This window comes from Chironomus tepperi, unplaced genomic scaffold (genome assembly GCF_022539635.2).
Source record: "Chironomus tepperi strain 1889 unplaced genomic scaffold, CSIRO-AGI_Ctep_v1 contig_172, whole genome shotgun sequence".
NCBI lineage: Eukaryota > Metazoa > Arthropoda > Insecta > Diptera > Chironomidae > Chironomus > Chironomus tepperi.
The window spans coordinates 421809-446189 of record NW_027226294.1 but is presented as its reverse complement, the minus strand read 5'-3'; the positions used below and the strand labels follow the sequence as shown (position 1 = coordinate 446189).

At 32.9% G+C, this 24381-nt stretch overlaps 3 protein-coding genes across 8 annotated transcripts; 1 reads left to right on the top strand and 2 right to left on the bottom strand.

Moving 5' to 3' along the window:
- Window positions 1-1153: 1153 nt before the first annotated feature.
- Xbp1 (X box binding protein 1) lies at window positions 1154-2829 on the bottom strand. The gene has a single exon (XM_070638325.1). The coding sequence runs from the start codon at window positions 2559-2561 to the stop codon at window positions 1707-1709; it is 855 nt and encodes a 284-aa protein (XP_070494426.1). The 5' UTR covers window positions 2562-2829; the 3' UTR covers window positions 1154-1706.
- A 123-nt stretch (window positions 2830-2952) lies between these two features.
- Window positions 2953-8735, bottom strand: Gcn2 (eukaryotic translation initiation factor 2 alpha kinase Gcn2). Its single transcript, XM_070638366.1, has 5 exons — window positions 7787-8735; window positions 4851-7719; window positions 4185-4792; window positions 3246-4126; window positions 2953-3183 (listed from the first exon to the last, which is right to left on the bottom strand). The coding sequence occupies exons 1-5, from the start codon at window positions 7841-7843 to the stop codon at window positions 3051-3053; spliced, it is 4548 nt and encodes a 1515-aa protein (XP_070494467.1). The 5' UTR covers window positions 7844-8735; the 3' UTR covers window positions 2953-3050.
- Window positions 8306-24381, top strand: LOC139088988 (monocarboxylate transporter 5). 6 transcript variants are annotated; one of them, XM_070638368.1, is made up of 15 exons: window positions 8306-8461; window positions 12539-12884; window positions 14828-14987; window positions 19910-20020; window positions 20080-20248; window positions 20307-20617; window positions 20690-20741; window positions 20810-21253; window positions 21312-21499; window positions 21932-22268; window positions 22329-22384; window positions 22445-22667; window positions 22729-22830; window positions 22895-23128; window positions 23199-23396. In XM_070638368.1, the coding sequence occupies exons 3-15, from the start codon at window positions 14973-14975 to the stop codon at window positions 23306-23308; spliced, it is 2352 nt and encodes a 783-aa protein (XP_070494469.1). In that variant the 5' UTR covers window positions 8306-8461; window positions 12539-12884; window positions 14828-14972; the 3' UTR covers window positions 23309-23396. The 6 variants fall into 6 exon arrangements, with proteins under 6 accessions (XP_070494469.1, XP_070494473.1, XP_070494472.1 ...); XM_070638372.1 differs by lacking the exons at window positions 14828-14987; window positions 23199-23396 and adding an exon at window positions 23787-24381; XM_070638371.1 differs by lacking the exon at window positions 14828-14987 and having other exon boundaries at window positions 21312-21439.

Here is a 24381-nt window from a genome sequence, read left to right as displayed (position 1 = left end):
TGTGTGATATGCCCATAAAACAGAAAGTGCTGTTCAATTTTAAAAGAAATATCTAGAATGGGGTCGTTATTTAGTGATGTCATGTGCGATAAAGATCCAGATTGGACAAAAATACGTTAGAACTGGATATTGACTTGCAATCAACTAGTTATGACGTAGGTGAGGCTATACGGAGATATTGAGTGAGTCTGATGATGTACGGAATATGCTGCATACAACTTGTTATGCAAATTGTATGGATATTTTCAAGCAGAATTTCGCAATCGGCTATATTTAGTACATAAGCCATTTGACTTTTATGTTGCCGTTTTAATCTAATTTAAGCATATTAAATACTACTAACTGGAACCATGCTCCAACTTGGAGCCTAGGTTGCTACAAAATGCTTTCCATCTGACTCTATTGCTGGCAAAGCTGCTCACAAAGCTTGCACTGATTCTCAGTTTTGACATTTAGCTGGCATTCCTAAATTACCGTCATACGCCATGCTGCTGTTTAAGCATATTAAGCTTACATTATTGTGATCCCGAGAGGACGGTGTGAATCGTTGCCATATCGACAGCCCTTTAAATAATTATTGAGATACCGGTCTCTGGTAGGATTCGAACCCACTTACTCACAAATTATTGATTTACCGAACATCCAGTCTCTTGCTTTATCACTCGGGCACAGAGACCTTGCCCTCGCACTGACAGATTTGCCTATATTTGTCTCGATACCCTAGATTCCATTCTGCTTAGACAACAAAATTATGTATTTCATCATTCTTTTACGTCAAAGATGTAGCTTTTTGAAACAAGCTATATGTGTGTGTACAAAATGTGAAATCATCAAAATCGACTTTCTCTAAATTGGCAACGTCTGGAATATTCTAATCAATGACATGATATCGTCTGTGTATAAATTAATTGATGTTGAATTTTTAGGAATTAAAGTTGTGTTATCAGTTCCATTTTTTCAAAATATATGATGAAATAGCAAGCTAATTTATGAACGGTAGTTAAAAACATGATAAGGTTCTTGGAAAATGTATTATACGTGAATGTAAGACTCGAAATGTATTGCGTAAAGACCTTAATACTCGGGAATCCCATAAATCTTAATATGACTGTAAATAACCTTTCAAAATTCTAGAAAAATAAAAGTCATCAAGTTAGCTTCGGAATTTTTTTGCATGTGAATTCAAATATTTATTTAAACACGATGTACAGATAAGCCTTAAAGTCTAAAATTTTCAATGATAAAGATCCTTAATAGAACATACAACAATAATCAATAATAATATATTAATATTCTCACTTAAATCCTAAATTAACACAATTATTATTAATGGATAAAATTAAATTAAGCTAGTGCAGGAAACAGGTCATTAAGAAGATAATTGAGGTCATCTTGTGGATCATTGAGAGAGTTAAAATCGTGTAGTGATACAGGTGATCCTTGTGATTCATAACCGCAATCAGAAATTGCATGTCGGGGACTCTTGAGATCATCGTAATCAGGTATGGGCGATATAAGTCTATCCATATTTGTCTGTTCGAATTTTAAACATATCTCGTCACTCTCCTCCATTGTATCGTCAATTTCTAGACACTCATCCTCCACCACAGGTATTTCATCCTCGTAGAAAATTTTATCCATGCTGTATGTCTCAGATTTTAAGTCAGACTGTACATCGTGCTCAATACTTGAATTCATTTGTACATCTATTGAGCTCCGATGGCAATCTTTGGCGGATTCCATTCTCTGTTCTGTGGTCCTAGACATTTGCTTGTCCACCACTGATCCAGACAACTCGAATTTGTTGCTTTCTTCTTTGGCATTTGTGCTATTGCCCATTGAAGAATCTGTTTCGATGTTGGATTGGAGTTCAGAGACAAGACTTTCTGCAAGTTCTTCAAGGTCGAATTGCAGGTCGATGTCTTCGAGGAGTTCTTGTAAAGAAGGCAAAGCAGCACTACTTTCAACAATGCTTTCACATCGTTCATTTTGTGTTGAGAATATTTCTTTGGGGACTTTTCTGTCGACTCTGTATTCATCTTTATAACCTTCTGCAGAGGTTCGCTGGACGCGGCAGGTCCTTCAGTTTTGATGACTACAGAATCAACACAACGATCCTCACTTTTCGTATCCTCAACGAATGAGCGTGTGTATTTATGTTCTTCTGGAATGCTATGTGTTATTATATCTTTCTTTACAATGTTGTTGTTGTTGTTGTTATTGTGACTTAATAGATTTGCTTTAAGCTTACGATTCTCTTTCTCGAGCTTTTCATACTTTGTTTGCATTTGATTGAATTTTGTTCTCCAATGTGAAACTTCCTTTTCATATTTCTCAATCATAACAACCATCTCCTCCATCTGTTTCTTTTTTCTATCTCTGGATGTTTGAGCTGCTACACGATTCTTTAACTTTTTCCTCTGGATCTTTTCTTCGACACTCAAATGATCTAATTTTCGTTTTCTGCCTGGTGTTGATGAGGTACGAACTGTAACATCACAACTCGAATCCGATAGACTTGAATCCTTTTGGATTCGTGGAATTAATACTTTCGTAATCATTTTTCCAGAATTTTCTTTTGACTTTTAATTTCCGCAAAAAAAATTGATGATTTGGCAAAATTAAAAACAAAAAATGAACTGTTTTGTTATTAAAAACCGATTTTTTTTAATCACTCGACTTCATGAATATTTAATTTGCTATAAGAAGTACTTCTTGATAGTCCTAAACCAGATTTGGTATTAAAATTGGATTTTCTTTGTGCCTACTACATGTATTTATGTTTGTCTGATGCAATGTCTACGAAAACTAAAAAGCAACTGTCGTGCTGTAAAATGATTGGCTGTTTTTTATTGAGTTTTTGAGGGGCATGCTACGATGACTTTCATCCCCTGCGGAAATTTAATATATTCATATTTGAATTAAAATTGACAGTTGCATTTTAAAGTCATGTAAAAAATTAAAAATTTCTTTATTTTTAAAATAATTAATCTTTATGCTGCATATACAAATAAATTCATTCATATTAAATACGAATGGCTATAACATATCTATAAAACGATACGACAATATGAGTCCTGTATACCGAATAGTCCGGCAACAGTTGTATTCTTATCCTTCATCAATTTTTCAGTGATCTCATCGTAGATTTCTTGAAGGTAACTATGTTTATTTTTTGGATATCTATAGGAAATAAAATAAAAGTTAGTAACATATTTGGTGCTGTATAATTAAGTAGTCATTACCCTTTCAATAAGTTGTCGAAGTCATTTTGAGATTGATCTTTTGGATTAGGTTCTATGCATGTTAGGATTTGTCTAATTTGTGATGCATCAATTTCAACAGCAAATACTACAAATGTCATCTTCTTACAAAATTTCAGCATTACGTTAGACACTTTCTGCTCTATTTGGTTTTCGAGTCTCTTCTTCTTGTTTGCATTAAGTTTTTCGTTAGTTATGAATACAATTTGGAAAGATCTTACAACAGTGACATTGTTTTCGTTAATGATACTTGTTAATGAATTGTTCCTCATCACATTGTATGGTTCTGCTTCTATTTCATTCAACTCTGTTTTCAAGTTTCTCTTCAAATAGTCAATAGCCTCTGCTCGACTAACAGTTCTTTCATCATAGCGACAATTTTGCCATGACTTTATCCTTAAACATCCATTTTCTCCAAGGATAATAATATGATTGGCTCCGAGATCTCTTGCAATGTCATCATCAGCTTGTGATTCAATATAATAGCACTTGATTCCAGCATTCCAAAGGGTTTTCAGTATATGACAAACATCTTTAAGAGGTGGACGTGATCCTGTCACATAAACAACTAAATCCACTACAGCTCGATAACTATTCGTGTCGCTTAACATTTTCAATGATCCAACCAGTCGATCAATATGGAAAGTCATACCTGCACAATAACTTTCTCTGTTCACAAAAGTTGATGAATTTTTCTGTGACCATTTCTTATAGTTCTCAATTTCATGATCATAGCGACCTCCAGTTGCTAATGGATAATCTTTTCCTTTCTTTTTCAGCTTTCCGACCATTTCCCAAACAATGTTTCCAGACAGTGAGCAATCATAGTTTAATGACAAGCTTGCACACAAATGGATTGGGAGCTAAAATGAATTTGGAAATTGCATTAATGGATTATTAAGGAAATTCTGTGTGACTTACCGTAACTCCTAATGCTTGACTTAAGTTAGCGACAGTTTCTAATTCACGAAGAGCTCCTTTACATAGTGATGCTGCTTCACCTCGTCCTTTTATTATAGTTCTTAAATTGGTGCTTGAAATATTTGAGATCTCGATATCAATTAGAAGCGTTTCGATTAAGGAGTTTATGGCTTGTGGTTTACATGACACCAATAAAGTTGTGGCTGCTGACTGTAACTGGAATTTTGAAATCTTTTCCTCCTTAAACTCTTTGATTAATCCCAAAATATTCTTATATTTTGGAGTTGGGACAGAATAGTATAAAAATATGGCACGAATAAGGGAAGTATGATTAATTTTGAACATGATATCCTTAGATTTTAATACATCGAATTCACTAATGATCTCATGTGCAATAACTAGAAGCTCAGCATCTACCAATAGATTGCCACGTGTTGGTGTCACGATGTCAAATTCACATCCAAATGTTTGTTTTGGATGTGAGTTATGCATCTTATATTCACGAAAAACTCTTCCAATTGCATAACGTCGTAGTAAGTTGATTCCATTAGCAGTAACATAACGTAAAAATAGGCTACGTAGATCATCCGGTAATGTAACGACACATCCTAAAATTATATGAAATAGTTAAAAACAAGTCTGTATAAATACATTGATAATGTTTACCTGAATGAGTCATCAACTTAACAACTGTCTCCTTATCTGTTTTTATGTATGGCATTAATAGTGGAGTTTGGATATCAATTCCACCATGTTTTCTGAAAATTTCTTCTACTTTGCTTTTGACATTTTCAAAAACTGATGAAATTTGGAGTGGAATTTCAGAATGATAAGTATATTGTAGCAGATGATCACTTTCTTGCTGAATTAATCTATTAACAAGGTACTTGTAGTTTCGACTTTGTGGATTTGATAAGACTCCTCTTAGCATTTCCTGTAATTCTGATACTTCTAATTTAGCTTGTGGAAGTAATTCTGATTGAAGAAGCTCTTCAGATGTTGGACGTTTGCTAATATTATGATCCAGTAACCATTTCAGAAGTTGAATTTCATTTTTGTAATCTTTATCGTCCAAACTTGTAGGTAAGACAATATCTGGTTTCCTTATATTCAGAATGGTTTGGATTCTTTCCATTCCTGTCCTTAATGGGGGCATGATCATTTCAAAGAATATTACTCCTAAGCTATAGAGATCAACTTTTTGATTATAAACTGACTTTGAAGCTTTTCCCGTTAATTCCGGCGCAACATAAAGAGCTGTACCAACGAGACCCGTATGACTATCACTATAAGTTAACTGAGGAGGTCTTAATGTTTGATTTAAATCTGTATGCTGATTTTGCAATGCCAAAACACTAGTTGTTGCTAATCCAAAATCTCCAATTTTGACATGATCGCGAGAGTCGAGGAAAATATTTTCACATTTTAAGTCCCGATGAATCATTCCTTGTTGATGGATATGCGATAAACCTTCAACTATTTCTCTAAAGAGTTTCCAATAACGTTCCTTATTTTGAAACAGATTTGAATCATCAATGGCTGACCGTAGTGTAGACTTTTCACAAAATTCCATCTGTATGTATAAAATAGTATATTTCCGTGTATCTTTTATCCGGCTGTCACTGGATGCTTTATCCTGAACACTGTCATTTTCATCCTCGTAATTTACTACTCTTCCTTGAGAATCAACAAACTCAATTCCATCATCTTCTGAATCACTTGAACTATCGCTATCAATACCATTCCATCCAAGTCCTAATGAATCCTCTTCTTCGGAAGAAGAACTACTGTTAATGACAGGAAGACGATTTTGACTATGCGTTTTCACTATTTTCCTTCCATTATGACTGAACTCGCCATCATCGTCACTTCCTTCTAGCTCTGGTATGGGAGTTGTTTGTGTTTCAATCCAGCTATTGAAGTATCGCACAACATTTTCATGATTCAATCTGCTTAAAAGTTCAACTTCTCTTGTCATTTTCTTAAAAAGTTGTTTATTTTTCGACGATAATGGAATTCTCTTGATGGCATAAAGGCGGTTATCTAAATTATTCCTAACTTTCAATACATCACCGTAAGCACCACGTCCAATATGATTAATAAGCTCAAACTCAGTCTCTAAACGTGAATGATTTGATGAAATCAAAGGAGCAATTACAATTGGCATATTTATATTTGTTTGTACACGTTCTGCAACAGGTGGCGGACAACTTAACATAAGCTTTTGGTTATCTGGGGTTTGTGAATCATCATGACCCATTTGAACTGGATATAAAAACGGATGCTCTAGTAAATCAGATGCTGATAATGTTCGTTCACTTTTACATTCACTGATAAAGTTTTTCATTTCTAAATGCGGTGTCGGCATAAGTGATTCAATAAGAGATCCTAAAGAAGGTAAATCTGGTGTTGGTAGAACTCCAGTTGTAAGTTCTTGTAGGTATGGAACAATACTGTAATCAGATACTTTAATATTTCCTGCAGAATCAGTGAAGACTGTTGAATCTATTAAATTTCCATGTGAGACTCCATTATTGTGCAAAAAAACCAGTGATTCGAGGACATTCTTTGAAATGGAACTAACACATTCTGCACTCCAATTCCAACATGCTGACATATTACATACACTTATACCAAATAAAAAGTCTTGAACTAGCGTAACAACAATAGAATCTTTCTTTCTGGTACATAAAACACCATCATAAGCAACAAGGTTTTTGTGACGTAGCTTGGATATTACCGCAACTTTCTTTTCGATTGTATCTATCACTTCGTCTACTTTAAGATTTTTAATTTCTAATTGAGAATATTTAATTGTCCATTCTGTTAAATAATATAGCCTGCCAGTGGCTAAGTCAATTCCAGAAAAGTTAATGCACCCTTTTAGTGAATGTCCAATACAAGCACCTTGAAGAATTTTTCGTCCTTCAATTGGAAAATAAATGTTTTCTGTACGTTTGTGCTCATCGCATGCCTCAACATAAAATCTGGATTCGGAATTGGAACTTTCTGATGAGATATTTCGCATTGGACTTTCATTAACTGTAGTCCTTCTAATGCGATGCTCCTTCCTGATTTGCTCTTTCCTTTTCATGACCTCATCTTGGAGTTGTTGACGTAATTTTTCTTCCTTTTCTTTTTGTTGCGTCAACTCATCCTGATCTCGTTTTTGCTTATTGGCAAGCATTTCATCATAGAAGCTTCCTTTAGGCGGGACATTTCGTTCATGTAAAAAGGATTGAACAAGTTGACATAACTCAAAAATCATCACTTCTCCTTTCAGTCCATAAGCCTCTTTTTTCAATTGATTCAGAAGAGTTTCTTTGTCTGTATTTGATAAACCTTTTACTCCTTCGAATGTTACAATTGGAGTAACTTTTGGATAATTCTTTGGACATTTTATGCATAAAAATAGTTTACAGAAAGTTTCAGATACACGAGAGTCTCTTTGAGGTTCTAATTTAATTTTCAGATTCAATCCTTCCCATTTTCCATCTTTTTCACGTAAATCTATCACATCATCACCAAATATTGACTACAAAGATATAAATTGATAAAAAATATGTTTTCAAATGATGAAATTTCATGTTATATTTACTCACCTTAAGCACTTCTAATTCATTTTCCTGTCTATCCTTATAGCTTTCTTTAGATGCCATATTATCCGGCACGCATTTCAAACATTCACCTTGTTTTTTATTAATAAAACTAAAACTAATAAAATTTTACGTTTTTTTTCATTAAATCGTCTTAAACTTTTTTGTTGTCTTGTTGTCAAATCATTTCAAAATTTACAAAACCGTTAAACTTTTTGTAAGATTCAAAATTGTATTTGTCAACAAAAACCGTTATTCTTTATTTATTTGAAAAACTTTTGAGCTTTTTTCTTTCAAAATTCTTAGTAAGCTTTGCGCGTAACGAAAAAAGTTCTTAATTTTTTCAAATGAATTAAATAGATCCATTTAAGAACTGTTGCTTGTCCAATTTGCATTCCTTATTTTGTATAAACTTTCCAATGCTGGATTTTCCTTAGCTTTTTTCCTTTCCGCTCTCTCAGAAAATTGTAAAATCCCTCTCGCGCACTGCTCACAAATACTACGTATATTGCTGTGCAGTCATTCAAACTCAGTGTGAGGAAAAATTTGTTCAATTTCATTCGATTTTTCATTTTTTGTTGTTCGCGCTCAAAGAAATATAGAATAACAAATTCATAGTGCTTTAGTTTGAATCATTTGAGTGTCGCGAACTGTTCGCTGATATTTTCATTAACATTTAAGGTATAAGTTTTGTGGTTATTGTTCATATGTGCCCTGATTAATTTGATGACTATTTATTCGATGTCATGAACAAAATGAAAAAAAAAAGTCGACATGGAAGTCTAGAATGAAAAGCAATCTTTGTTTCGATAAAAAAAATCTTTATGTCACAGACATTATTGTCTGATTCAGCAACTTTTTTCTCTCTAATAGTTGAATAAATGAAAAAGAAAACAGTTTCAACTTGGAATCTCAAGGTTTTACATTATACGAAAAAAAAAATAAATAAAATAAAGTTTTTCGAGGTGAAATTTTCAATTCTACAATGTGCAAAATCAAATTGTGATTTGACGAAGAAATTTTAGAAAAAAAAAGAATTAAAAAAGTTGACGTGAAAAAAAATTTTCTTTCTTTCCTCTTCTTCTTCTTGATTCCTCTGTGGCAATATAAAAAAAAATATAATAATATAGATATATATACAAAGTGTGGGAGTGTATGTGTGTGGAAAAATATCAAAAACAGCTGATTCAAAAAAAAAATATTCTTCGCAACTTGACTCGCGCACAATGTGAATATGGTGAATGAAGGAACCTCAGTTACTTCATATTATGGCGTAGTGTAAATCACTTCTATGAGTGCAAATAAATGTTTTTTTTATTCTTTTCTCTCTACAAGCTTAACATTTCATGTACACGTGGTTGTCATTTTTATCATTCATAACTTTTTCCCTCTACCTCACTCGCTATAGTTGATACTTCTTTTTACCGCATTTTTGAATAAAATAGGCAGCTTAATAATTCATTTTGTTTGGTCGTTCGGCGGCTACTCTCTAAAAACTCTAAAACTAGACATCGTAGAGCTCGGATCTGTTGTATTGGTTCCATTCGATCAAGCTATTGGCCGTGAATCCACTTAGAAAGTTTAAAACAATGTCTAAACACGATAATTAATGAATTTTTGATTTCAGTACAAAATGTAATCAACTTTTTGTGGGCAGATTTTAAATTTTTTAAAACCGTTAGAAAGTTTGAATTTCAGAAAACCGTTAAATTATTTTCAAAAATTAATTTTATGAAGTGTGTCTGGATGTTGTATTGTGGATAAGGAAGTGACATGGATCCTACTGGATCTTGTTTTTTATGTCGAGGAAGTGACATGGATCCTACTGGATCTTGTTTTCAAAGGTCGAGAAAGTGATATGAATCCTCCTGGATCTTGTTTTATAGATCAAGAAAGTGACTTGAACCCTACTGGATTTTGTTTTTAAATTCTGATCGCTGCGTCAAAAATGCGCTGAAGTCGCTCGATAAGGTCGAGTACTTCTTCAATTTTTGTTGTGTATCGTGTATAATTTGTTATTGTTATTTTTATACACTCATATTATCGATGATATTGACTTGATCGAAGACGTATATATCCATTATTTAAATGTCTTTGTGTGTATGAGTGACCTTGTCATCGTCAACAAAATTACATTTATGTAAATGAAGCTACTTCGTCCACTCGAAAATTTCATTTTGCTGCAAATTCTCTTTTTTTGGTGATTGCAAAAATGATGATAATGACTTTCGGACACAAATGATTCTCAATATAGATAATGATATATGTGATTCGGTTTGTTGTATGATAAGTATATACTTATCGTATAAAGGAACGTCTTTGTATGTGCGAAGTTATATGCATATAAGCAACGAAAATAATACAAGGTTCATCGACTTTTTTCCAGTTAAAGGAATTTTAACTTTTTTTCAAAATTATTATTGAGCTTATCAGCTTTTGGAGTTGTGACATTTATACGCATATAGCCTACGCGTCCTTGAATAAAGATACAATTTACTACATCATAATATTTTTTTTTATTCGAATAATACAATGCACTTGAATAATTATTCCATATTATTGTCAGTATTACCATATTTTCCAGCACAAGCCTTGATTCAGCAACAGTTGTGCACATTTTGTCTATTTGTTTATTTATTTTTGCTGTTATTATGTCTGTTTTGGACGTCACATGAAACTTTTCAATGTGATATTCTTTATTGAGATATTTTTCATGAAAATGTGTTAAATGCGTAGCTAGACATCAAATTGTTAAGGCATATATTTGGACATTCTTGAGTGACATTGTAAAAAAATTAGGAACAGCATTCAATTTGCCATGCGCTTACGACAAATCTTAATTGCTTTATAACAATAATTAATATTGCACTTGAATACACTTAGAAACATTTAAAAGAATGGAGAAATGAAGACAATGTACTTACTGAAGTGGAAGTAATTCGCTTAAAGAAATTCATTTACATAACTCCGTCATACATAATTTGCATGATTCGTCAGCATTGAAAAGGAAAACAAGAAGATGATGAGAGAAAATAAGGAATAAACAGTCAAGCATACCAATTCATATTGGATTTTTCTAGAACAGCAATAGATAATGATAATGTCCAAAATTATCACATTGGCGTCCCTTCAAATCAAAACAATACTTTTGGACTGTTTCTGTTCCTTATCAAAAAACAGTATAAACTCTATTTTTAGAAAAGCCTCAATTTCTATTATCACTTACAACATTTCGCCGATTTACGGAAATAATGCCTGAAAACATATTTGAGTTCTTTGTCAAGGAGCAATCATACATTCTATTGCTAATTCCGTGAAAGAGAAATGAAAAGCATTTTCCCTTTCATTGTCTCATGTCTGCTTTGTAAACGACAATATCTGCACAATGCATCAAACAAAGAAGCAAAACAGAAACTGGATACACAAAGAAAAGTGAAGATTTACATACTTTTCTTTGTGAGTCAGATGGATGTGCTACAAATGCCTTGGTCTTCATCTGTTTTGAGTCAGAAATTTCGTAAATGCACTTTCGTATAGAGTCGTAAATAAATGACGTCACTTCCTTGAAAATGCTATTTGTAGACTCTCTGCTGTTGATTGACTATACTTTAATGAAGTAGCTTGATTTGTGAGTCATGTCATTTGTCATACAACTCCTATTCGTTAAATGATTGACATCATATTTGGATGCATCCCAATTATTTAATATTTTTAGAGAGGGTCATTCATTTAATAAAGTGATGGGCAACCTTGGTGCTGTCAAACTTTTTCGGAAATGTCAATGAACTGCATGCCGTGTACCCAAGGACATAGCCAGAATTTTTGGAGTTATGAGTCCCAAAACAACCATCTGAATACCTCTTATGTGTGCAATTTCGATCGTGACTTACCACCAAAATCTGCCAGGATTCAAAAAGGTTGACCACTGATTTAATATATTCACTTTTCGGTATATCACGTAACATAATGAACGGACCAAAACAAAGATTGGGCAAAACATATGAGTCATCAATTTAATAATAAAAAATTTAAAAAGGAATAACCCAGCAATCAATAATCCCAAAAAGGTCGAGGATTTTTCTTGTTAATATCAAAATATCCCATTTCGTGGAGCAGTGGTGGTCAACCTATATGCCGTCAAAAATTATATGAAATACTATAAACCGTGTGTCGTGTGCGGTTCTGCATGAGCCTTAACATTAAATTTGATCGGCTCTTAATGAAATGATGCCACCACAGCAACGAGGTGGCAGTATACTTAGAATCAAGTGTCATCCAATTGGAAAATCTGGTTGTTTGGTTTCCAAGTGGATGCCACTTGGTTCTAAGTATAATGCCGCCTCGTCACCGTGATGACAACATTTCAATATGTGCTGATCGGGAAAGTGTTCCACGAAAAATAAATGGTTGACCATCACTGCCGTAAAGTTAATAAATTCATTAGTATATGCATTGTGTGGGTAACAGATTCCATAAACAAATGCGTTTACATTACTTATATCCAATAACCCCACAAGCTTTTGTTGAAATCACAGGACTTAATTTACTCCGTATTTACTCCATCGTTTATCGTTAAATAGTTTGCGTCAATCGTAGTTTACTTGCTAAATAATTTATCAGGGCACAAGAAGATAATCTGTGTTGTTAATCTTTAGAATAAACAGTGACTAAAAATATATAGTTTATCACATATTATTAAACAATATAATCAATGATTACTTGATGATTACCATCAACAATTTACATTTGTATTTATAGCTATCAAGAAATAAACATGTCTTAAAGCTGATTAATAGGAGTAGCTCTGACTGACTCTTATGTAAGGAAGATAAAGAAAAAGAAAAAAAAAGGAGAAAAAATGCATCAACATTCAATCGATGATCGTTGAATAGACAATAGTAGTGAAATATATTTTTTTTTCTGTATCCGTCTTTTTCGTTTCTCAAACAAGTGATTTATTATTAATATATATACATACCCTGTACTAAACAATAAGCTAAAGAAAAGAAGGAGGAAAAGTGTGCAAAAAAGATTTTTCAGTGTTTTAAACATGTCAGTGGAAAATTTCAGAGGTGGACGTCGCGGAATCAGGAATATTAATCGCGTAAGTGTCAATTTTTCTACACTATATTTATACATTCTATTATTGATGTGTTTATAAATATTCATTCATGACTTGTTTGAGGATAAAATCGAACAACTTCAGCGCTAAATGTGTTGTGATACAAAAAAGCGATATGAAGTCGTAACGTTTACGTGACTTTACGGATGAAATTAAATTTACAGTTTAATAATTTATGGAATTTTTCGAATTTGTGATGCTTACAATTTTAAGCGACACGTCATGACGGTGACGTTATGACTAAGGTTTTCCGAATTCTCGGTTTCGAGGCCAAGATCGAGTCTCGTGATTACAAAGGAATTGTTTGACTTTGTATCGACAAAGTAAAAGAAAGAAACTACGAAGACTTGGTCTCGATCTCGAGAACTGTTATACATTTACCAGAAGTTTTTACTGTTCCATACCAAAAGGGCATGGTTATTGCCAAGAAGAGTCGCTTTCAATATGACCAAATACTAGCACCTAAACGATTCAGTAACTCCATAAAGAATATGTACAACTAAAGCTATCTCTATGAACTAGATTAGTAAATTTTAATCAAGCTCCAGAGTCTTAACATTGGCACACCTAAATGGTAAGCCACGACCGAAGTCGTAAACGGCATGGAGTTCATGGTAATTCCAAAAATTTTTGGCGGAACACAGTTTGCCCAATACTGCTCTAGGCCATAAAACTAACTACCTTCTTAAGGGTTTAATTACTAGGGTATAGTAGCCTGAACCTGAGCCAGAATTGGAAGAAACAACAATAACAAAGAGCTCAAAGTCGCTTTTAATTTTAAATGGAGTCAAGTCGGCTCTAGTCGACAATTCCTTACAAAATTCAAAAATCCAAGAAGATTGTCAAAAATGCCAATTAAGAATTTGCTAAATAGTTGCTCACGAATAGCTGAAGTCGGTTAATTGAGCAAAAATCAAGACCCAGACCGGCATGACTCTAACTTGGTTTCGGATTTGATTTCAATCCATCCATGCCAGAGTCACAGTATGGAACCGGATTTTGGGTTAATTAACCGACTTGTGATATTTGCGACTATTTTTAACTAAGAGGCTATGCCTTACTGGTTTGCTCTTTAAGCACCTTTAAAAATACCACAACAATATTCAGCAATACGGAGCAAAACAAATGTCACATCTATCCACTTTTCACTATATAATGGGAAACACTGTTACTCTCAATTAATTACTATGTAGTCACAATTCTTATCAGTCATCGATGCACAAATACAAGAGCAATTTTATTCCAAACATAAATATTATATTGAATAAATAATCGCTGGCGTTCCTTCAAATCTTACATACAATGTACTCTCTCTCAATTGCATATACATAACTTTGCGATATGGGAAGTGCCAAAAATAGATATTGTAAAACTCATCATTTTATAAAATAGACATCGATGTTAAGTTTACACTTTTCCGCTATATTAAGCAATAAAAAATAATAAACTAATTGCTCTTTATGAATGAAATCAAAAGTACATAGCACGACTTGAAACTGAATCGTAAAACTTCGTGTCAAAATATATGCCGAGCTACTTGAGATTCTTAATTCTATTTCGAATTTAAGCTTTTTCGCTTATCAGGAGAATTTTTTGCTTCAGTTTATGAGAAACTTTTCCAATGAATGGATCAGATTTCCTCGGCGGGAATATTTAGTGATTGTCACATGGTAATAAGTTGAGAAGAATACAGTGCCTACGTCTATGTGACATGTTCTTTATTGTTTTGCATTTATTAAGTTAAAAACTATACATCAAGTATATTAAAAAAGTGCGCGCGTGTGTAGCATTCTCAAAAAAATAACAAAGAATCACAAATTTCACTTCCAAAATAAAGCATTAAATTCCTCTCATTACTACTCTCACTATAATTATAATTATTTAACAAATTGTGTGCTAATTCTAATATGTGTTATGTATCACAGCATTGAACGGATCATTGAATTGTGAGAGAACCAAAACAAAAACAAAAAGAAATAAAGGCATAGAAAATATTGGCGCTCTAAAAAAAGTCAAAGAACAGAAGTAATAAGTGTAAAATTTGGCATATAAAATTATAAAATAGAAAAAATGGATAATAATAAGGTAATTACTAAATGATGAAAGAAATTAACTTCTTTTCCGCTTTGCCTTAATTATTAAGCTTGCCAGTCAATTAATTGGAGTTCATACTAATTGGCTTTACTGTGAAAACATTAAAATTATTATTCATCACCCGAGTGGCACAATGTGACAAATTTCATTATTTTGAGGTTTCTGGAAGTTTATGTCTCGACAAATTCTCGAGATCCAGGCTCGGAACTACCAAGACTCGAGACTAATCCAGAAAGTCTCTGTCTCTGTCTCTGTCATCGGGATCCCTTAATTTATTTCGTATAATTGGGTCGCAATGCACTTGGTGCAATTTCGCGTCTTACTGTTAATGGTGCCTTGCGGAGCACCTAGCTTACACATTGTGCTGCTCGGGTCCATAAATGATTTTATGCATTTTAATTTTTATGAATCAGCTGCAGAGTTATCTCATAAATTTTTATTTCTCTGTAAACTTTGCTATCATCAACATAATGTTTAGAAACAATATTATTGAGGTCTGATTTCCAGCATGATTCATTCTATTAGAAGTCAAAGTCTATTCAACCTGATTTTGTTTTCTATCTTTATTTTGTCATAGAATTTCCTCTTCAAGTTTTTTTTATTTGAAGCTGCGGTCAGTGGTGTATTTAAAATAGTTATTGCTAGATGATTTACTTCTGAGAAATGAAGCTTAGTCATTAGAGTACGGTTGCAGCTCTTGTTGGAGAGGCAAATTGTCAAAGTGACGGGGTGCCTCAATCTCGCTTCTTTTTGGGTCATTTTGATGACAAAATAATTAAATTTATGTTGGGTGCCAAACCATTGAACTGAAAATCAATGTACTTTATACTGAGTTATAATCAAAATGGATGTAACTGGTGTACCATGCTCTAGGGCATCCAAGTGGCTAAGCTACTAGGGTATCCGGCTCCAGTATGTCACTCGGGATTCATTCTTTTTCATCCCGAAAGTCATACGACGTAGAAATGGTCAAAAATCGGCCTCATGCCAGGGTGACTGGTTCCAGACCAGATTTGATGCAGTCCAGCCTCAGACCAGAGTCAAGTCTGCCCAGTGGTGGATTTTAGTTCATTTCTCTGTCCTGTGCTCTCCGGCTACATTATAATATCTAACTTGCTATAATGATACAGAAAGACCACTACGGTACTCAAAAAGCAGTATCATTGACTCCTAGGATTGTCATCAACAAATTTGAATATACCTCTGACTGTTGCATTTCTCTCAGTTCTTGCTGTACAATAATAATTTCATTGCCTGTCAAAATATTTTTGATACGTCGAAATTTGAGCGATTACTACCTAATTTTAGCTATGTGGCATGTTATTCATCAAAAGAAATTTTCCATAGACATGTCTGTGATTTAATTTCAAAAAATTGCATGCATTATGCTTCATTTTTTTTGGAGAATTTAACGCCACAACTTGTTGCTTCCCTTCGATTATATTTTATTGTATTTCAATTACATGAAAAAATATGTATTTTCAATTGAAGTGGATTGAATTGAAAGCAAAAAAATCTCATTTATCATAAATTGTTGATAATAACTGGCATTCAGCAACAACTTTATACATTATTTCCCTATATACATCAATATATTGCAGATTTCAGCTCCATATAAGTACTTTATATTGATTACATTGGCAATGAATGAACTTTTGAAAAATAAATGTGATAACAATAAAATTTCTGGCTTAATTCTTTACATGTGTATACCTCCTACTTGTGATTATCTTATTTGCCATAAAATAAAAAATTTCATTCTTATTTGTTGTCGATAACTGAACGATAAGTGTTAACACAATTTTCATTTTTGATAATGTGTAGTAACTTTATAAATGACCTAAAATCATTCTCCATAGGAAGAACTACAACATTTAGTACTATTTTATTGTGATAAACGTCATGGCAAATGAAATTAATTACACAATATTACAGCCAGAGTTGGAATCTATCGATTTGCTATTAAAGGCTGAAATCTATGACAAGCATTCCCCCGCCTTACTTTTAGATAGGAACAAATTTACCTTTTTCTAGGCTTGCCTACCCAAAGGCAAATATCTAGACAAAGGTACTGCCTAGCCAAAGACAAAACTTAGGCAAAGTCCCTGTCTAGCCAAAGACAATATCTAGGCAAAATCACTGCTTACCCAAAGGCAATACATTAGCAAAGTCACTGCCTAGCCAATGACAATAACTAGGCAAAGTCACTGCCTAGCCAAAGACACTACCTAGACAAAGGCACTGCCTAGCCAAAGACAATACCTAGGCAATGTCATTGCCTAATCAAAAGCAATACTTAGGCAAAGCCAATGCCTAGTAGAAGGCAAAACCTAGGCAAAGTCACTGCTTAGCCAAAGGCAATAGTTTGTGTCAAGACAGTGACATTAATAGACATGCCATTTCCTTTCTCATTTCTACAAAAACATTAGGTCCCTACTCAAATTTACGCTAGGTTTGGCAGTGCCTAGGCAAAAGCAAAAACTATTACCTTTGGCTAGACAGTGCCTTTATCCAAGTTTTGGACTTGGCTAAGAAAGCCTTCAATAAGGCAAATTTGTTTGCTTTTCCTTAGGTAATGCCTTCACAAGACATAACCTACCATGCTACAGTTAGGTACCTTTTCAAAGGTCACCTATCTTACAACTCTGATTACAGCATAGCAATGACTATACATAATAATATCTTGAAAGATTTAAGATTATGTGGTATTATGAGGTAGCAACGAGGTATTGCCAATCGACTTTAAAGTACACAAGTACAAAATTCCAATAACATGTCTGATAATCTAATCTAATAACAGAAGCAAACATCCACACCATCGTATGCCAAAAAAAAAAAATGAATTATATTGATGGCCATCAGAAAATCATTTACATAAAAATTTTGTTAATAATGTTTATTAAAAGTGCTCTATTAACGTCAATAACATGTTTTTCTTCTTTAGAATATGAAGCTACAATACAGAACTTGATTATTATTATTATTATGGGCGATAAATAAATATTTGTATCATTAAAACGTAACTTGATAGATATATTTGAGGATTCTTATCAATTTAGAGTCAATTTTTTTTGGATGCTATAGTCATCCACAGACACAATAACGATGATTGACGAGGTTCTTGCTTCACATCTTTATTTACAACCGACATACGATTAATGAATTAATGAATTGATAGCTACAATAAAAGACAAATTGATTATTAATTGCAAATACTTTCTGACATTGCTTAACAAACATGCTTGTATGTTATTGAACTGATTACATATCATATACCATTAATTGATGCTTTTACATAGCAATATTTTTAATTCTAACATGCTGTCTACATTTTAAAAAAAAAGTATTTACATTGCAACAATAAAAATGATAGTTTTTAATTGCTTTCGATTAATAAAAAATAAAAGTTTGATCTATCAACATTACACATGCAATGTTGACTCTCATGTCAGCAATCATAACGAATGATGAATGAGCTGATCAAGTTAAGTGTTGACAAGTGGAAAATCACAACGCATTTTTTGAAATTTACTATTTTAATTCACACCTGGAGTTTATTTTGATATTTAAAGCTTTACACTCCCGAGCGACACAAATGATGAAAGCTCCAACCAGGAACTATAAAGACTCCGCTAAACTTCTTATATTAATACCAAATGGGAGCCGTCTACGTTGGTCATCCCTATTGCTGCCAAAAATTGATCGCTTCCATTTAATGTTTATAAAAGAAGTTTAGCGGAGCCTTTAAAGTTCCGTGACGAAGTCTTCTTCATTTACGTCGCTCGGGACTCTTAATTCGGCTTACTTTAACCTTCTGATTCGGAGAATCTTTAAAACTATAGCAACATTTACGAATTCTACTTCAGTAAACTTTGCATTTTAATGATTATTTTAACATCGATGTTTAGATTGATGTTGAGAATGAATTAACGGTCATTGAAAATTCAAATTGTATTTTCCAGTATTTACAACAAATTTCATTTAATTCCCCTTAGTACAACATAGTTGTAAACCCTTTTTTGAAATATTTAGTCTGCTTTTAAAATCCGAACAATAAACATCTAAGTAGGTTATTATTTACAATCTGTAAGGTATTCTTACATTTAGATACATTGCAGATACAGTAGATTACTGTTAAATTAAGCAGTGCATGAGTATTTGTCATAGTTAAAACTTGAATCAAGTTATTTACAAAATATTTCAATTTTATTGTGATGTTCTTTAAGTCAACTCAGCACAAAGAATAAAGACATAGGAACTTTAAACTTAGACAACACAATGAGAATTCAATCAAGTAAACTGTAGTAAACCTTCAAGGAATCCCAAAAATCTTCAAATAAATACTGAGAAAATATTTTCCCACAAATAGTTTAGAATTAATTTTCTCATACATAGTTTCAGATTTCAAAGCCATAGGAAGCCTTGCATTCTCTAACTTTATTCTAATTTAACATCTTGATTTCCTTCATAATTCTGAGAATTTGTTCTCGAATTTTTCACATTTCTCAAGTTTGTTAATTAATTCCAATGAAGTAAGAGTTGCAGCTATAGGAAAAAAGTGATGAATTAAAATGAATCAATTTTTTTATGAAACAAGTTATGAAAATAAAGAATTTCGCAACAGATATTCATCTCTCCGACAGCAACAATCTTGATTTTGGTTCATTATATGCTTTACAATAAAAACACGTGTTTTTAAAATGCTTTTGAAATACTTTCTTCTTTAATTTATTTCTATTGGATAAACAAATTGATTAAAACTAATTGGCAACTAAGTTGAGTGTTGAATTTTTTATTTTATTGGACTTCATTTACAAAAATTCTTACAATAATCACGCGATATATGCTTGACATTTTAATTTATATAAAATAAGAAATCTTACGAAAGTTTTTTCTCATTTCGTCATCCATAGACTGATAGTGAATTGGCATGCGAAGAGGCCGCACGACTAACAGCTGAAATACACGAGACAGATGATGACGATGAAATTAATTATAATGAATTACCTCCACCTCCTGACGGGGTAAGTCCACATCTATACTATTATTATGATGGCATTAACATCTTTTTCTCTCCATTTAGGGCTATGGATGGATTATTGTGATAGCATCATTCTGTTGTAATATGATTGTTGATGGAATTGCGTACACATTTGGTGTCTTTTTGAATGAATTTGTAGCATATTATGGGGAGGGTCCAGGAAAAGTGGCGTGGGTTGGTAGTCTTCTAAGTGGAATGTATTTAACAGCAGGTATGATCAAGATATATAGTCACAATTTGCTTTAATTACTTAAGCTTTTAATCTACAGGTCCAGTTGTTTCTGGTCTTTGCAACAAGTTTGGATGTCGAGCAGTGTGTATAGCTGGCAGTATATTATCATGTACTGCTTTCGTACTTAGTACATTCAGCACGAGTGTTAATATGTTGATGTTGACGTATGGTGTAATGGGTGGAATTGGATTTGGTATGATTTATCTCCCAGCTGTAGTACTTTGTGGCTTGTACTTTGAGAAAAAACGATCGCTTGCAACTGGAATTGCTGTATGTGGATCAGGTTTCGGTACTTTCGTATTTGCACCGCTAGCTACATTTTTGCTTAAGCAGTTTGGAGGATGGAAGGTAAATCTCTATAAATAATCTTTTTTATGATAATTTGCCAAAATTATTCATTTATGAAACTTTTTCTCTCAGGGTGCCAATATAGTACTTGCTGGAATTATTTTAAATTGTGCAATCTTTGGAGGTAATTATAATATTTCATTCATGAATGTTAATGAACCCCAAAGGTATTTAATTAACATTTATCAACAGCATTGATGCGCCCACTAACATATCCAAAGAAGAGTAAGGAGAAACCATTAATGCAGAGGATGTATGAGGAAAAAAGACTTCAAATGGAACGTGGATCAATTACTGGATCATATTTCACAGTAACAATGCCTGATGGAACCGTAAAGCAAAAACTCAAGATGCCTCTTAATGTCGATCCCGGTGTTCATTCAAGCTTAGCACTTGATCAATTGGCACAAAATCAAATGCATCCTGTTGCAACATTGCCGACAATTTCTGAATCCAATGTAGTTAGTTCGAATGGAAATGGCACAACTGTTGAAGTACAAAGTCCTCCAGATGTCAAAAATATCAATAGACAAAGAAATAGAAATTCAGAATCAGATGCTAATGATAGCTTAGCTGTTGACAATAATAATATACCAAGAAATGCTAGTCAACCCGTCTTTTCATCTCAAGGATCGGGTAAGATTTAAGCTCAATTGTTTTATGGACAATGACATAACTTTGTGAAATATTCTAGGAATTCCAAAGAATGGTTCAGTTCCAACATTCCGTGCCAGGAAGTCATCTGAATCAGGACGATATCAGCCATCATTAAATCCAATTAAAGCCTCATCACGTGGTGATATGGACGGAACAAATGGTGATGTATGTACTCAAAAAAGACATTCAAGAGGATCTATCGGCAGCAAATATTCTGATGAATTCGTTAGTATTTCACAAAATCAAAATTTACTTTCAAAATCTTCTGCATCTATAGATTTAATGATATGTTTCTCTTGCTCTGGGTATTAAATCACATGGTGAAAATTTTATTTGCTGCTTGCTATTTTCTATCTTATTTATATTGATAAATTCTCTATATTATATTTCATTGCATATACAATTTAACGCACACACAAAAACTGCCTCACTAATGCATGATTACCTTATTATTTTGGACTTAAATATCACTAACATACAAAAATTTTGCTTTAAATTTTGTCATAATTACAAAAAAGTGCATGATTTAAAATATACTTCCAAATATCACATGTTTTATACAGACATAAACACATGACAATGCACAACTTGTTTCATTCTAGTCATGACGATCCAGTTTTGTTAAGTTTTAATATAAATATTTGTTCAATTGTTTAGGAATTCACATCAAAGACGTCATTGAGTCATAAACCACAAATGGTACGTCCATTATCAAGAAAAGATATCTTCTATTCTGGGTCAGTGACAAACTTGAAAGAATATCAGTCACAAAAATCATTGGCCGAATATCGAAATTCAGTTCTTTCACTTCCGCGTTTTGAGAAAGAACATCGACATGATACATCGCAATATCATGATGTCGAGAGTGTCACTGTCGATCCGTGCCCTTGTTTGAATCTTCCACCGGCATTTAAAGCCGCCTTATCATCTATGTTAGATGTTAGTCTATTACGTGATCCAGCATTTATGTTGATCGGAATTTCAAACTTATTCGGTAATAATGAACTTAATGCTGTAATCTATTATGAATAACAATAACTTTTCCAATTCTTAGGTATGGCTGCGCTTTATATTCCATTCTTTTATCTCGTATCAGCTGCGGAAGCAAATGTAAGTCATTGGAATTTTATCATTACTCAATCAATTCTAATTATATTTCCATCTGTATAGGGCATTGAGAAATCCCAAGCTCCATTGCTTATATCAGTTATTGGAATAACAAACACATTCGCTCGTATCGTTTGCGGATATGTTGCAGATTTTCCATCAGTCGATTCACTATTTCTCAATAATATTTGCCTCGTTATTTGTACCATATCAGTTGGATTAACTCCCTTATGCTCAAGCTTTACTAGTTATATAATTATGGCCTTCTTCTTTGGATTGGCTATCGGTAAGTGTGTATCACTTGTTATCATTATCATGATTTCTAAAGTTCATTATCTTTAATTCAGCTGGGTACATTTCATTGACTTCCATTATTCTTGTGGATCTTCTTGGACTCGAGAAGCTAACAAATGCCTTTGGATTATTAATTCTCTTCCGTGGTATTGCAGGTAATTTTCAAACATAAACAATAATCATGTAAACAAGTCATTAATCACTTTCCTTTTCAAACAGCAATCATTGGCACACCTCTTGCTGGTGCAATATATGAGGCTACAAAAAGCTATGATATTCCATTTTATACGGCAGGTGCTTTATTCGGTTTATCAGCAATTGCCAGTTTCCTTGCTCCTGTGGCAGCAAAATATAGAGATCAACCTGAAAGTCCCATACATGTTGAAGTTCTCACACCAATCGAAGAGAACGACGAATATGAATATGATGAGAATGATCAACCAATAACAATGAGTAAGTTTCCATTTAATTCCCTATTCATAATGTCCATCTCATTAAAGAATCTCATTCTGTTCATAATTAGTTCCAAAAATTGTCAAAACAGCTCCTTCGCCCTCATCAGAACAACCTCCAAAAAGAATAGGTGGCGATGTCAAAGGCAAAGAACTGAATCAAATGGAATCGGTTCTGTAAAAAGAAATCTATAGTAATTAAGCAGCATCTTCAAACTTCTATTGTACATTTGTTTCTGTTAATTAACATTTAAGAGAAAGGAATCGAGCCTCATTTGTGTTTTCATTATTAATTTTTGCTTTCCTTTGTTTAATGCTGTTCACCCTTTTTAGCGCATTTTTGAAATTAAGGGCGCTTAATAATACACTTTGTTCGGCTGACTGGCTGGTTCGCTAACTGGCTGATTGGTCTCGAAGCGCAAAATCTCTATGCACGTAATTTAATGATTTTTCGTTTCAAAAACAAAAGAAAAACATTGTAAAGCGTTGCTTTCAATAAATTTGAATTTTTAATAACCGTTAGAAAATTCAAATTCTAAAAAACCGTTAAATGATAAAACCAATTATTGATCGCTGGGACAAAAATGCGCTCGATAAGGTCGAGTATTTTTGTAATTTTATTATTTTGCTGATGAACGATGATTTCTTTTTGTTTTCAGTTAATAAGGCTTGAAAGTACGCGTGAGTAAGATGGAGAGAATGGAAATGTTGTAATAATTTTTTTTAAATTATTAATAATTCTATTTTACATGTTGATAATTAAATTATTGTTGCTCTAAGTTAATTCAATTATTATAAATATTATAATTTTAACGGAAAGCCAACAAGAAAAAAAGAAGAAAATATCTTTGCTTAAGTGAATTAATTAAAGCCATAGTAATAATAAAACTAAAATGAGAATCAATAGTGTTAGAAATATTAAATCTGATTGAATGAACTTGAAAGCTTAAGTCAAAAAATAAAAAGCTTACGGAAATATTGAAAAGCTGCAGTGAAACATAAGAGACAGATAATGCAACCTGAAATAATTAATCTTAAGAACATAATAATATGTAAACATAAAAAAGATGAGGTATATTTTGCTAGTACATAACTATAAATTATAATTTTAAGACATTGATAAGAACTAAACATAATTTAAAAGGGGATGTCCACATATGATGTTCAATTTAGTGGATCAAAAGGTGGGTTAAAGCAGAGACTCCAAAAGTCCAAAAATGCACCTCAACAATGGAGTCATGCCAGATCAGCACA

Excerpts from the sequence above, each read along its gene's own strand:
- Xbp1 (XM_070638325.1), bottom strand. The coding sequence starts at position 2,561 with ATGATTACGAAAGTATTAATTCCACGAATCCAAAAGGATTCAAGTCTA.
- Gcn2 (XM_070638366.1), bottom strand. The coding sequence starts at position 7,843 with ATGGCATCTAAAGAAAGCTATAAGGATAGACAGGAAAATGAATTAGAA. Across the intron at positions 7,720-7,786 it reads ATGAATTAGAAGTGCTTAAG|TCAATATTTGGTGATGATGT; the intron begins GTGAGTAAATAT and ends ATATCTTTGTAG. Across the intron at positions 4,127-4,184 it reads GTCAAGCATTAGGAGTTACG|CTCCCAATCCATTTGTGTGC; the intron begins GTAAGTCACACA and ends AATTCATTTTAG.
- LOC139088988 (XM_070638367.1), top strand. The coding sequence starts at position 12,831 with ATGTCAGTGGAAAATTTCAGAGGTGGACGTCGCGGAATCAGGAATATT. Across the intron at positions 12,885-19,909 it reads GAATCAGGAATATTAATCGC|ACTGATAGTGAATTGGCATG; the intron begins GTAAGTGTCAAT and ends CGTCATCCATAG. Across the intron at positions 21,500-21,931 it reads GCAAATATTCTGATGAATTC|GAATTCACATCAAAGACGTC; the intron begins GTTAGTATTTCA and ends TCAATTGTTTAG.